The sequence below is a fragment of the Tenrec ecaudatus genome, unplaced genomic scaffold (assembly GCF_050624435.1).
Source record: "Tenrec ecaudatus isolate mTenEca1 unplaced genomic scaffold, mTenEca1.hap1 Scaffold_64, whole genome shotgun sequence".
Lineage (NCBI taxonomy): Eukaryota > Metazoa > Chordata > Mammalia > Afrosoricida > Tenrecidae > Tenrec > Tenrec ecaudatus.
This window is the reverse complement of record NW_027459526.1, coordinates 424,069-439,209: the sequence shown is the minus strand read 5'-3', so window position 1 is coordinate 439,209 and position 15,141 is coordinate 424,069. Positions and strand designations below refer to the sequence as shown.

The 15,141-nt window shown below is 38.7% G+C and overlaps 1 protein-coding gene across 6 annotated transcripts in view; it reads right to left on the bottom strand.

The window, feature by feature from the left end:
• The window catches only part of LOC142436792 (histone deacetylase 8-like), a 149,535-nt gene that overhangs the window by 119,130 nt on the left and 15,264 nt on the right, over positions 1 to 15,141 (bottom strand). For 4 of the 6 annotated variants that reach the window (XM_075540231.1, XM_075540232.1, XM_075540233.1 and 1 more), the window contains exon 4: positions 14,315 to 14,456. In XM_075540231.1, coding sequence (XP_075396346.1) covers positions 14,315 to 14,456 — 142 coding nt within the window. Of the gene's footprint in view, positions 1 to 4,297; positions 4,720 to 5,162; positions 5,206 to 14,314; positions 14,457 to 15,141 lie in introns of those variants that run through there. The other 2 variants (XM_075540235.1, XM_075540234.1) reach the window with 2 other exon arrangements.

The window sequence follows — 15,141 nt, the reverse complement described above, 5'->3', positions numbered from 1 at the left end:
ATATAAGCAAATGAATAGTAAACTGCTTAAAAACTACTGGGTAGATAGGCTGGATGAACAATCTAGAAAGAACAACGGGACCAACAGTTCCGGGAGGACATGGGATAGGGGCACGTGGGGGGAATGGAAGTGGTGTTAACAAACCCAGGGACAAGGGAAACAAGTGAACCAAATTGGTGGTGAGGTTGGTGTGGGAGGCCTGGTAGGGTATGATCAAGGGGTAATGTAAACAAGAGGAATTGCTGAAACCCAGGTGGGGACGGAGCATGATAGTGGGACAGGAGGAAAGTCAAGGGAAATAGAGGAAAGAGCTGGGAGGCAAAGGGCATTTATAGAGGTCTAGACAAAGACATGTACATGCAAATACATATATGAGGATGGGGAAATAGATCTATGTGTCTATATTTATAGGTTAAGTATTAAGGTGGCAAAAGGACCTTGGGCCTCTACTCAACCACTCCCTCAATGCATGAATACTTTCTTCTATTAAATTGGCACTCTATGATGCTCACCCTCCCCACACAACTGCTGAAGCCAAAGTGGGTGAACAAGTAAATGTGGTGAAGAAAGCTGATGGTGCCCGGCTATCAAAAGAGATAGTGTCTGGGGTCTTAAAGGCTTGAAGATAAACAAGTGGCCATCTAGCTCAGAAGTAACAAAGCCCACATGGAAGAACACGCCAATCTGTGTGATCACGTGGTCCCGAAGGGATCAGTTATCAGGCATCAAAAAACAAAATATCATATCATTGGCTGCATGATACAATCCATGATACAATCACCGAGGACAAACGGGTGCATAAGGAAATGTGGCGAGGAAAGCTGATGGTGCCCGGCTATCAAAAGAGATACTGTCTGGGATCTTAAAGGCTTGAAGGTGAACAAGCGGCCATCTAGCTCAGAAGCAACAAAGCCCACATGGAAGAAGCACACCAGCCTGTGCGATCACGACGTGCCAAAGGGATCAGGTATAAGGCAATATCCACAAAAAAAAAAATTACCATAGTGAATGAAGGGGGAAGTGCAGAGTGGAGACCCAAAGCCCATTTGTCGGCCACTGGAGATCCCCTTACAGAGGGGTCTAGGGGAGGAGATGAGTCAGTCAGGGTGCGATGTAGCACCGATGAAGAATATAGCTTTCCCCCAGATCCTGGATGCTTCCTCCCCACCAACTACCATGATCCAAATTCTACCTTGCAAAATTGGATAGAGCAGAGGTTGTACACTGGTGCATATAGGACCTGGAGGCACAGGGAATCCAGGGTGGATAATGCCTTGAGGACCAGGGGTTTGAGGGGTGATACTTGGAGAGTAGAGGGTGAGTGGGTTGGAAAGGGGAACCGATTACAAGTATCTACATGTGACCTCCTCCCTGGGGGACGGACAACCGAAAAGGGGGTGAAGGGAGATGCCGGATAGGGCAAGATATGACAAAATAATAATCTATAAATTATCAAGGGCTCATGAGGGAGGGGAGAGCGGGAAGGGAGGGGAAAAAAGAGGACCTGATGTAAAGGGCTTAAGTAGAGAGCAAATGCTTTGAAAATGATCATGGCAAAGAATGTACAGATGTCCTTTATACAATTGATGTATGTATATGTATGGATTGTGATGAGTTGTATGAACCCCTAATAAAATGTTTAAAAAAGAATGATGAGGGCAATGAATGTACAGATGTGCTTTACACAATTGATGTATGTATGGATTGTGATAAGAGTTGTATGAGCCCCTAATAAAACGTTTAAAAAATAAACACAAACAAAAAAGAAACCATCAGGGAAGGGAGACAGCAGTGTGTGTAAGATATGAAAATAATAATAATTTATCAAGGAGTAATGATGGTGGGAGGGGAGGACGGGGGTATGGGGAAAGAGCTGATATCAAGGGCTCAAATAGAAAGTAAATGTTTAGAAAATAATGATGATAACATGTACAAATGTGCTTGATACAATTGATGTATGGCTTGTTATGAGCCCTCAGTAAAATGATCTTTAAAAAAAATAAAAATGAATAAAAGATTTTTAATAAGTTGAAGATTTCCCAAGATCCCATGTACCAACATCACTGTGTCAAACCAGTGCTTTTACATTTTATATTTTAAGGTGCAATTACACTGAAGACTGTAGCCATTGATCTTCAACAGCTGTGTTTCTCTTTGCTTTCAGCAAGCAAGGTTGTATCATCTGCATATTACAGATAGTTAGTCTTCCTCCAATCCTGATATCATATTCTTCACATAGTCCAGTTTCTCTAATCATCTGCACAGCACACACATTGTTTAAGTACGATGACAGGCTACACCACCATTCCTGATTTTAAATCATGCAGTATCCCCTAGTTTTGTTTGAAGAATTGTCTATTGGTCTATGAGTAGTTTCTGGGAGAACTCAAATAGGTGTTCTGGGATTTCAATCATTCACAATGCTATCCACTTTTGTTCTAACAGTTTTATTGGCACTACATCCATATACCATGTGACTCAATAGTTCAATCATATCAAGAAGAGTTGTACAATCATTACCACAATCCATTTTACTTATTTATTTTAAATCATTTTATTGGGGCTCACAACTCTTATCACAATCCATACATACATCAGTTGAGTAAAGCACTCTTATACATTCATTGCCCTCATCATTCTCAAAATTTGCCTTCCACTTGTGTTCCTGGAATCAGCTCATTTACCTTTTTGTCCTCCCGCTCCCTTCCCACTCTCCCCTCCCGCATGAACCCTTAATAATTTATAAATTATTATTTTATCTTATCCTACACTGCCCGGCATCTCCCTTCACCCACTTCTCTGTTGCCCATCCCCCAGAGAGGAGGTTTTATGTAGAGCCTTGTGATTGGTTCCCCCTTTCTACCGCTCCTTCCCTCCCGGTATCGCCACTCTCACCACTGGTCCTGAGAGGTTCATCTGTCCTAGATTCCCTGTGTTTCTAGTTCCCATCTGTACCGCTGTGTATCCTTTGGATTAACCAGGTTTGCAAGGTAGAATTGGGATCATGATAGTTGGGAGGAAGCATTTAAGAACTAGAGGAAGGTTGTGAGTTTCATTATTGCTACATTGAACCCTGAGTGACTCATCTCCTCCCCACTACTCCTCTGCAAGGGATGTCCAGTGGTCTACAGATGGGCATTGGGTTCCCATCACGCACTCCCCTCAAATTTTTCCCCCGCCTTTGTTGCTGGAAACCTGGTCCCCTCAGCCCTTCATGATCCGTTGGTATGCTGCTTCCATGTGGGCTTTGTTGCTTCTGGGATAGATGGCCGCTTGTTTACTTTCAAGCCTTTAAGACCCCAGACACTATATCTCTCGATAGCCAGGCACCATCAGCCTTCTTCACCACTTACTTATGCACACATTCGTCTTCAGCGTTTATGTGGAGAAGGTGATCACACAATGATGGTTTTTGTTCTTTGGTGTCTGTTATCTGATCCCTTCAACATCTCGTGATCACACAGGCTTTTGTGCTTCTTCTCTGTGGGCTTTTTTTGCTTCTCAGCTAGATGGCCGCTTGTTTGCCTTCAAGCCTTTAAGACCCCAGATGCTATATCTTTTTGATAGCCGGGCACCATCAGCTTTTTTCACCACATTTGCTAATGCACACATCTGTCTTCAGCGATCATGTCGGGAAGGTGGGTGTCATGGAATGACCTTAGCAAGGTGCTATTGTATTGAGGGAGTATGCGCAAGGAGGCCCAATGTCCATCTGCTACCCTACTACTGAACCTATAAATAATGTACCTAGGTCTATTTTCCCCATAATTATAAAAATATTTACATATGTACATGTCTGTATTTAGGCTTCTATGTATGTCCTTTGCCTCCTACTCCTTTCCTCTATTTCCTTACGCTTTCCTCCTGTCCCACTACCATGTTCAGCCTTCATTCTGGTTTCAGTAATTCCTTTCAGTTACCTTGCCATTGGTCACTCCCTACCAGTCCTCCCATCCCCTCCGTCCAGTAGTTTTAAACCACTCGTTGTTCCCTGTCCCTGTGTTGGCCAACACCTCCTCCCTTCCCCTACCTCCCACACTTTCATGTGCCTCTTCCGGGACCGTTGGTCCCGCTATTTTCTTCTCACATTGTTTGTCCAGCCTATCTTATCTAGGTGGACCTGCTGATATAGTAATATGTGCATACAAATGCAGATGGCTTCGAAAGCACCAAAGTGGCACATAAGAACATGGCGTCGACAGCAGCAACACCAACACGCTGATAAACAAAAAAGCCACTAACATACAAAATTTAAAAGAAGAGAAAGAAAAAAAAGCCAAAAAATCCAAAACACCTGTTAGTAGTTCGAGGTATGTTTATTGACCTTCAGGAGTGTTTTCTGGATGAGTCTGATGGGGTGCCACATCCTGGCCCCAAAGTCCATTCTTTATACTCCCTCGGGACATCCTTGCTCTGCTTCCCCCGCCACTCCATTGCACGCCCCCAGTGTTTTGCCTCAGTGTGGTGGGGTCAGCTCAGTCGCACATCCCCCACTGTGTCTCAGGTGCTGTCCCATGTAGGGCCATGGGTCAGTGCAGGATGTTGCATCTTGCCATGGGGCCAGCTATATGGTCCTCTCTGTACATTGGGCCCTTCGAGCCGGGCTATCGTCCTCTGAGCTTGGTGGACCCAGGTGTGCTCCGTACCATTCTTCCTCCTTCCTTTGCTTCAGCTTACCTCTGGTTGTACCACAATCAATTTTAGTGCACTTTCTTCTTCCTTATAATCATTGTTATTCATGGTTTAATTTGTTGTTTTAATTGTGGTAAAAATATACACAACTAAATATTCTCCAATTCAACAACTTCTATGTGTATAATTCAGTGTCATCAATTATACTTTTTGTGTTGTACAACCAATACTGATTTTTTTCCAAATTATTCCACCACCATTAACATAAACTCAATGCCCGCTAAGAAAATACTCTTCCTCCTTCATCTCTGCTAATCATTGTTCAAGTTTGTTTTCTTATTTTTCAAGTCTTCCTCATATAATATTCACAAATCATACACCACCATAATTAAATCACTTTTTAAAAGAGTTGTATATACATGTACATCATCACAATCAGTTCTAATGCTCCCTTCCCTCTCTTGTATTCATTGTTTGCTCCCTCAATACCCTCGTCCACCCCACCCCACCCCATCCCCAATTAGTCATTCTATCAGTTATTGTCTCTATGCATCCACTCCTTCTGTGCTGAACCTAACAAGAACAATAAAACAAAATGAAACAGAAAGAAAATCATAAGAATATAAAAACAAAAATAAAGAGTAAGGAAGAAAAGACTACTGACAATATTTTAAAAGCCAGAGAAAAAAATTCTATCATGGAACAAGCAAGAAATACTTGAGCCTACAGCAAATTCAGATTGGTTCAAGAGGGAGGTCAACTGATCAAGTATCATATCACACCATGGTTCAATCCACTGCCATCAAATTAGAAACTGTCACTGCCTGCTAGCAAAGCAGTTTGAGTTCCTCACCTTTGGCTAGAAGGGATCTGCCAGAGGCTTAATCTGACCAGATACTCTGCAGATGGACTCTGGGCTCTCATTTCCTCCATAGCCTTCTATAAATTGGGTGTTCACAATTTAAGCTCGGATAATTTTCTCTTCATCATATTTGGATGCTGTTATCATCATCTTTGAATCACACAGACCAGTGGACTTAATTGATGTCTCAATTAAAGGGCTGTTTGAATACAAGCCTTTAAGAACCCAGACACTATTCCAATTGATAGCTGAGCACCATCTGCTTTTTTTTAACCACACTTTGCTGTAACACCCTTATCTTCAGTGATCTTTTCATGACAGCAAGTATCGAACAGGGCCATGTTATAAGAACTGTTCCCAGATTGGGGCTAGAATCACAGGGGAAGCCAGAATCCATCTGCTTGTCCATGGGTTACAAACGGCTCTGCTTTACTTTGGCGGTTACATTATAACAAATACAAAAAACAAATCAACCAAACAACTGCTCCCTCCAAATAAAAACCAAGAAAAACAGTGTTAATCATCCCCCTGGGAAAAGGCGATTTTATTGATGTTATCCAAATTACTTATGATCCACAGTGTTTAATGCTTTTACATAATAAAACATAGACAAAATCTTTTCTTTGTATGTTCTATTTTCAGCCAAGATCCATCTAATATCAGCTATGATATCTATTATAAAATATCCTCTTCTGAATCTAACTTGAACTTTTGGCAGTTCTCTGCCAATGTATTGCTGCAAATGTTTCTATATCATCTTGAGCCTAATTTTACTTGTGTGCAATGTCAATGATATTGTTCAATAATTTCTACATTCCATTGTATCATCTTTTGGGGGGTACTAAGAATGTATGATGCGTATGGTTCTCTTCTAATTAGCTTAGATTAGTGAATGCTTCCAGTACTATATCCATTTGCTACAATATCTCAATTAGAATTCTGTCAACTCCTGAAACCTTGCTTTTCACCAAAGAGTTCAATGTAGTTTGGACTTCTTCCTTCAATACCATTCGTTCTTGATCATGTACACCTCCTTAAATGATTGGATGTCATCTAATTCTTTTTAGTACAGTGACTCTGGACCAATGAGCACAATTCAACCAATATGCAACATCAACATAAATGGGGGAAATACTGATATTGTAAAGGGTTTCATTTTTCTTAGATCCACAATCAATTCTCATGGAAGCAGTAGTCAAGAAAGCAAACAGCATACTGCATTGGACCAATCTGCTGCAAAAGACCTCTTTAAAATGTTAAAATTCAAAAATGTCTTGAAAGCTAAGGTGGGTCTGACTCAAGCCATGGTATTTTCAGGACATTCATATGCATGTGAAACCTGGGCAATACATAAGGAATCCTGATGAATAATTGATAACTTTGAAATATGGCATTGGCAAAGAATACTAAATATATATCATGAACAGCAAGAACAAATACTCTTGAGAATCAAGAATGGCAAGATTTTATCTCTTGTAATCTGGACAAGTTATCTGGAGAGACCAGTCCCTATCATGCTTCGTAGAGAGTCAGTAGAAAAAAGGAATATCCTATAGGAGGCACACTGACACACATCTAAGGTGCAACTTTGGCTTCTCCTCTATGGAACAAAGAAGAGTGAAGAAAATCCAAATGCATGGGAACAATTAATCCAAGGGACTAAAGAGCCTCGACAACCCTGAGACCAGAAGATTGTTGCTTGGCTACATTGTTGCTTGGCTACCACTGCCAACTCCTCTGAAAGAGATCACCAGACAGTTCTAATCTTGCCCTTTCAGATTTGTTTTTGTTTCCCACACTCAAATAACATTGAAAAGGAATACAATTTGAGTCTCTCAAGGATGCCAAAGTTGCAGTTCCTTCACAATGTAAATCAAACAGTATAGAATTCTTTGGGGAAAGTTTAAGGAAGCAGAAACAATGCCTCCATACATACAGACATAGATGGAAGATGTGTCCAGAAACAACAACTTTGCATTTCTATGTTTTTTATTAATAAAGCTTCTATGATGGTTTTAGCCGTCATTTTTGGCTTACTTTCATATAGGAGAACAGGAGTTGTCCACAGAGAAACAAGAGGACATATGGCAGAAACTGAACAGCAGACAACTCAATCTCCTCTGTCACATCTTTCTTTTTCTCTGGCTTCAGAAGAGGTGGGTTCCATCCTCCCAAAGCCATTTTACTTGCTTCTTTCCTGTAGTCTTCTCTGCACTGTTCATCCATCTCATATGCATTTCCAATATTTTCCTTTCAACCTTTAAATGTACTTAAATATTTTCAAATGGATAATACAAACACTATTGTGTTAGAAAGGGTTCTCTGGTTTGTCTCTCAGGAATGAAGGTCTGGGTCAACTATGCTTTAGCCTTTAATTTCTCTTGGCCACACCTCTCTTCTTTCCTTTCTCATTCAAACCTCTGGAAAACAGTCATCCTTTCCTAGGTATTTCTTTACTTTCTACTCATTACTTTCTCCAAAATTCTCTTATAAAGACCATTAACCTTAATTGCCAAATATGACTGATCCTTTAGTAACTAGCTGGACTGACCAGATAGTACATGGGATCTCTGAGAACTCTGTATTTTAAAAAGCTTTTGATACCTTGACATTCCAAGACCTCTCTAGCTACTCTTAATTGTTGCTTTTCAGTTGAATTCCCTAGTCTTTTCATCTGCTTGCCCATTAGAAATCAATGCTTCCTTGGGTTCTGTGTTCTCTTATCTTTCTTTTTGTACTCTCTTATTTGTCTTTCTCCTCACTCTTTTTATTTCACCTCAGTAATCTCATCCACTTTCAGAATTTATACCACCATTTGTTATATCCATAACACTTTTATTTCTATTTCCGCTTCTACCTCCATATACAACTCCGAATATCCAATTCACCTGAGTATTACTTCCATTGCATACCATCATCCACTCCTTTTTATTGTAGTAGAATATGCAATGGCTAATCACACAGAATTAATAATCAGATTGCTTGTGTGTTGAGTCTCAACTTTGCCACCTAAAAATCCTGAACAAATTGTTTTTCAGTATTTCTGTATCATGGAAAATGGGTAACAATACCAAACCTCCTAATGTTCTTGTGAGGACAGAAGAGCAAAATGCAAGTCACTAGCACTTAGCTTAAAATATATTAGCTATTGTTAAGAATTGCTTGCTTGTATGGGCCATACTCAAACAAGCTAAACAGAAACCTGGTCATCTTCCTCTTCTTTCACCTCCTCCCACATGCAACAAGAGCAATAACGGGTGCCCTCAAGCTGATTGCAACTGACATCACTTCTCATGCACTATTCTTGGTAAAGAGCCCTGGTGGCTCAGTAGTTGAACACTGGGCTGCTAACACAAAGATCTGCTCCTCCAAAGGTTACAGCCTAGAAAACTATGGAGGCAGTTCTACTTTGGCATATTGGGTTGCTATATGTCAGAAATTGGCTTGATGGCATATAACAACATTCCATGTTCATGGATAAGACAATATTTTTAACATGGAAGTTCTTCCCAGAATGATCATAGATTCAAAGCAATCACAAATCCCCAGTAAATTATTTTGTGGGTATCAACAAACTAATTCTAAAGTTATATAGAGAGGGAACCAAAACCCGCTGTCATTGAGTTGATTCCAACTCACAACAACCCTTTATAGAATTTCCAGGGCTCTAAATTTTTATGAGAGCAGACCAGCCTTAACTTTTCCCTGAGTGTGGCAGTGCGACACTTACTTGACAGTGCCACCAGAGGTCCTGGAAAGCAAAAGAGTTAGAAAAACCAACACAGTATCTAAAAAGAAGAACACATCAGAAGACTGATGCTATATAACTTTAATACTTAATATGCCTCAAGCCAAACACAAAAATAAATTTACAATGCAGTAAGGACCTAACTGTGCATTCTAAAACCATAAATTCTTAGAAAAATTCAGAAACAACCACATCAGGCTTATTTTTTTAAAGTAGACTCACTAATAAAATAACAAATGTACAAATAGCAAAAGGCAAAAAATAAATGAATGTGATATCATAAAAATTTCAAAATTTTATCCACCAAAAAACTGTTACCAAAAATATGAAAAGACAAGCTACTAACTGGTAGAATATTTGGGGGAACTACATATCCACTAAGAATCTAATAACATATATATATGTAAAACTTAAACAACTTAACAGGAAAACAAATAAAATAGGTAAATGACTTGAATAAACACTTTACCAAAAAGGATATTCCAATGACCAACACACACATGAAAAGATGTTTAATATTATTAGCCACCAGAGAGGTGCAAATATAAACTACATGAGATGTGTTTTCACTCCCATTGGGATAACTATGGTGAGATAAAAACAAAATCAAACAGAAAATATGAAATGTTGGCAAGGATATGTGGAAATTGAAACTCTTACAACACAAATTGAAACGCACCACATCACTGGTATTTCAAATATCAACAGGGTCACTCAAGATGAATATGTTTCAGCAGAGCTTCCAGACTAAGAACAGACCACAAAAATGGAAGAGGCTGTTCAATTCTGAGGGCTAGCTACAGAAAACCTTATGAACAGCAGTGGCTTATAGTGATGGAAAATGACCCCCTCTAGTTGGAAGGCACTTAAAATGCAACTGAAGTATTGCCTCCTCAAAATAGAATCCACCATAATGATGTGGATGATGAAGTAAAGCTTTCAGTACCTTTATGTGCTGAGGCATGGCTCAAAATCAAAAGAAACAGCTGAAAATAGCTATTAATAATCAGAACTTGGAATATATGAAATATGAATCTAGGAAAGCTATAAGATGTCAAAAGTGAAAATGGAATGCATAAAGATTGATATCCTAAAAAATTGATATCCTAAGCATCAGTGAGCTGAAATGTACTGGTATTGGCCATTTTGAGATTGACAATCACATAATTTACTGTACCAGGAATAATAAGGTCAAAAAGAATAGTATCATAATCTTCATCAAAGAGGAAATTGCAGGATCTATCTTAAAGCATAATGCTGATGTCATAGGATAATATCTATATGCCTACAAGGAAATCTAGTCAATACAAATAATATTAAAATTTACACACCAACAACTACAGATAGTGTTGATGAAACTGGGGGATTCTACTAAATTCTTCAGCCTGAAATTGATCAACCATGCAATGAAAATAGATTGCAAATGATAGGTGATTGGAATGCAGAAGTTTAAACAATGAAGAAGGAACAGTAGTTATAAAACATGGCCATAGGATAGAAATAACGCTGGAAATCATATGATAGAATTTTATAAGGCCAATGGCTTCTTCATTGCAAATACCCTTTTTCAACAACTTAAACAGCAACTGTATGTATACAGTTCAGCAACAGAATACAAAGGAATCAAACTGACTACATCTGTGGGAAAAAAGTATGAAGAAAGCTCATTATCAGCTATCAAAAGGAGGCCAGTTGTGGAACCAATTGAAACAAATTGCTCATTTGTAAATTCAGGTTGAAGGTGAAGAAAATTAAAACAAGTCCATGAGAGTCAAAATACAACCTTGAATATATCTCAGCTGAATTTCAACATCTGAAGAATAGATTTGCTGCACTGAACACTAGTGACAGAAGGTCTGATGAGCTGTGGTAGGACATCAAGAACATCATTTATGAAGACCACAAAAGGTCATTAAAAACACAAGAAAGAAAAAGTCAAAATGAATGTCAAAAGAGACTCAAACTTTCTCTTGAACACAGAATAGCTACAGCCCATGGAAGAAAAGATGAAGTAAAAGAGATGAACAGAAAATTTCAAAAGGCAGCCCGAGAAGACAAATTACTATGAAAAAATGTGCAAAGACTTGAATTTAGAAAACCAAAAAAGAATACACTCAACATATATGAAGTTGAAATAACTGAAAACAACATTTAAGCCTCAAGTTATAATATTGAAGGATTCCATGAACAAAATATTGAATAATGCAGGAAACAACAAAAGACGATGGAGGGATTACACAGTCACTGTACCAAAAAGATTTGGTTGACATTCAATCATATCAGGTAGTAACCTATGATCAAGAACCTACGGTACTGATGGTCCAAGCTGTACTGAGGGTGTTACCAAAAAGCAAGGCTCCAGTATTTGACAGAATAGTAACTGACAAAATAAAAATTGAAATGTCTCAACAAGGTGATGAAGCACTGAAGAAAACTCAAAGATAGCTACCTGGCCAACTGACTACAGTATTTGTGTTGTGCCCATTTTGAAGAACAGCGACCCCACAGAGTCACAGTTTCCTTACTTCTTTGCATTGATGCCTGGGTTCTCGAGCTGCTTTTTGAAATCATACAGAAAATTTCAAACAATATTAATGTCACATGCAAGTAAAATGTTGATAATTCAAAAACAGCTGCATTGATAGTACATCGATAGGACACTGCCAGAAATTCAAGCCAAATTCAGAAGGACATGGCATAAGAAGTATCACTACTGATGTCAGATGGATCAAGGCTAAAAGCAGAGACCACAAGAAAAGTGTTTCTTGTGTTTTATTGAATATGCAAAGGCATTCACCTATGTGAACCCTAACAAACTATGGTTAATATTCAGAAGAATGTGAATCCCAAAAGGTAAGTCGTTTGAAAAGAACTGAGAGGTTTAAAATCAGAAGAGGTCTGTCAGGGTAGTATACTTTCACAATTCTTATTCAATCTGTAAGCTGACCAAATAATTTGAGAAGCTGGTCTATATGAAGAAGTACACAGCAGCAGGAGTCGAGGAAGATTTATCAACAACCTGCAGTATGCAGATGACACAATCTGGCTTGCTGAAAATGAGGAGGACTTAAAGCACTTGCTGATTAAGATCAAAATGATTAGGGCAAAGAATGTACAGATGTGCTTTATACAATTGATGTATGTATATGTATGGACTGTGATAAGAGTTGTATGAGTCCCTAATAAATTGTTTTTAAAAAAAAGAATTGTATGAGCCCCCAATAAAATGATTTTTTTAAAAAAGAAGAACTTAAGTACGGATTACAATTCAATTTTAAGAAAACCAAAATCCTCAGAACTGGACATATAAACAACAGTACGATAAAAGGAGAAAAGAACATTATCAAGGGTTTCAGTTTGTCTGGAATCATTTCATTCAGACAGCACACTGATAAATTGTTTTTAAAATCCTTTTCTTCCAACATTCGTTAAATACTACAGACATATCAGAAAAGATGCTGAGTACTAAAAAGGCCTTCTCAAGAGTATTACTGCTTGAAATGTTAATATAAACCTCTATGAAGACTTTTTCCTCTAATCCCAAGCAATACCTAAGAATAGCTTTCTCCTTAGAGAATTGCTCATTTCTAGGTTACTACTTTCTTTAGAGATGGAAGCGTACGTTTGCTTCTTGATTCTTCAGTCTTCCAATTTCGAACTATTCTCATCAATTCTCTATTTGAAAATGTTTGCAACTTCTTTCATGAACGATCTCAAAACTAGTACTTATAAGACTTTTTTCTACTGCTAAATCTCTTCAGTTCACACAGGTATTCAACTGATACCATTATTGATGTTGTTCCCTACTTATTCTTATCTTGCTAATGTTCCTCAAGTGAAATATCCCCAGGAAATTTTCAGAAAGGTGAAGAGGAGTTTAGAGATTGTGCAGTTATCCTTCACACTGCCCATTTCACTGATGAAAAATTGAGGCCTACAAAGTAAGTTACCTTGTTATGAGTAAAACTAGGCTTAGAACCCGGTTATCTTGACTTTCAATAGTATAGTATTCTTTCTACTATGCTGTTATTAGTCACCTTCTATTTCCATTTGTATCTCTTCAGGATGCCTAATACATACAAATCTCTCAGCAGATGTCAACAAAATAAGCATAAGCTTTTACGAGGAGGTACCCCCCAAAACCAAGAGCTTTTGTAGTACTCATTTTTTCATAGTGCTCATCCCTCCACCCCCCGCCAGGTGAGCATGGAGCAACTCGCACTTAATACACCCAGTGGCATTGCCTGGGAACGTTCTCTAGTCACAGTGAATTTTTTGTGTGTGAAAGCAGTTTTGCTTGAATCTTTCATTTTGGGGGGATGGCCGATTTAAGAGAACAGTGTACAGCTGTGAAATTTTGCTTTCTGCTCAGGAAAATTGCTGCAAAAACTGTTGTGATGTTGAACACAGCTAACAAAAGGAGTGCTGTGGGAAAAACTCAAGATGAGTAGTTTTCTCGTTTAAAAAAAGGTGCAATGTTGATTGATGACAAACTTTGTTCTGGGTGTCTGTCAACTCATAGTGCACTTGGGAGTTTGTTCCACCAGGTTAATCAAGTTTTCACATTGCAGAACAGTGTGCGACCAAAAAAAGGCCTGATTTGTGGCAGACAGGGGACTGGTTTTGCCACCACGACAATGCACCTGCTCATGCAGCCATCTCAATAGGCCAGTTTTTGTCAAAAAAAAACAAAAACTAGCATGCCTCTCTTGCCCCACGCACCTTACTCTCACGTGGCCTTGCTCCATGTGACTTCTTTTTGTTTCCAAGAATAAAGAGGGACATGAAAGGACAGCAATTTGATGAAGTTAGAAAAAGTGAAGAAAAAAACAAGGGAGGTACAGTCAGCCATCCAAACACGAGTTTGAAAAATATTTCCAAGAATGGAATTGCAGATTTGACAAATGTATTAAGTATAATGGAGGGTAGTTTGAAGGTGATAAGGTTGTTTTGTAAAAAATTTAAATACATAGCTAGAAAAAAGTTTTCATTTTGGGGGGAGAGTACCCCCTTGTACATAACAGGAAAATTGATTCAGGTACAGTCAGAAAGTAGGAAAGCAATTTTCTTACTTCTTTGCATGATGCCACCCTCCAGACCAGTTAATTGCTATTTTGCTCTTTCCATCAATCAGGCATTGGGCAGCTGTGATTGTAGCTCCTCCTACAGCTGCTGCACAGTCAAATATCCCTTCAGTGGCTGGGCAGTCATAACCTTAGGGCAAGAATCAGATTACTTTGTAAGAAATGAATTTTACAACAAGGAAAATGTGTTTGAGAGAAGACAATTTACCGAAAAGTGACTGCGCTGGCATGAGCTGCAACTGAGACAGAAACATTCTAATAATAGGAAAAGAATTTTTAAAATATTAGAGCTTGAGAGAAAAAAAACCTTACACGTTAACTAGTCATAACCAATAGGTGAAGAAATTGAGGCCTGAGAAATGGTATCTCTTGCTTACATAGCAGAGAGTCAGGTCTACAACTGAGGTTTCTTGATTCTCAGTCCAGTGTGCTTTCTACTAAACCATGGTGATAGCCATTTAGTTTTTAAAATGTAGTTGTTTAATAAAGGATACAGTAGAAAATTTAGCTAGGCCATAAACCTGTATTCAAGGACATCCAAGTCAGCACATACACAATCAGACTAGATATAGACACCACAATTAGAGCCTAACAGGGGTCCTGGTGGTTATGTTTGGAGCTGCTAACATAATAGTAAGGTCAGCAGTTTGAAACCACCAGAGGCTCCACAAGAAAAAGATGAGGCTTTCTACTCCCATGGAGATTTAGTTTCAGAAACGTAAAGGGGAAGTTCTATTATGTCCTATAGGGTTGCTATGAATCAGAATGAACTCAATGGCAGTATAGTTTGGGTTTCATTTTTTTTTTTATGGTTT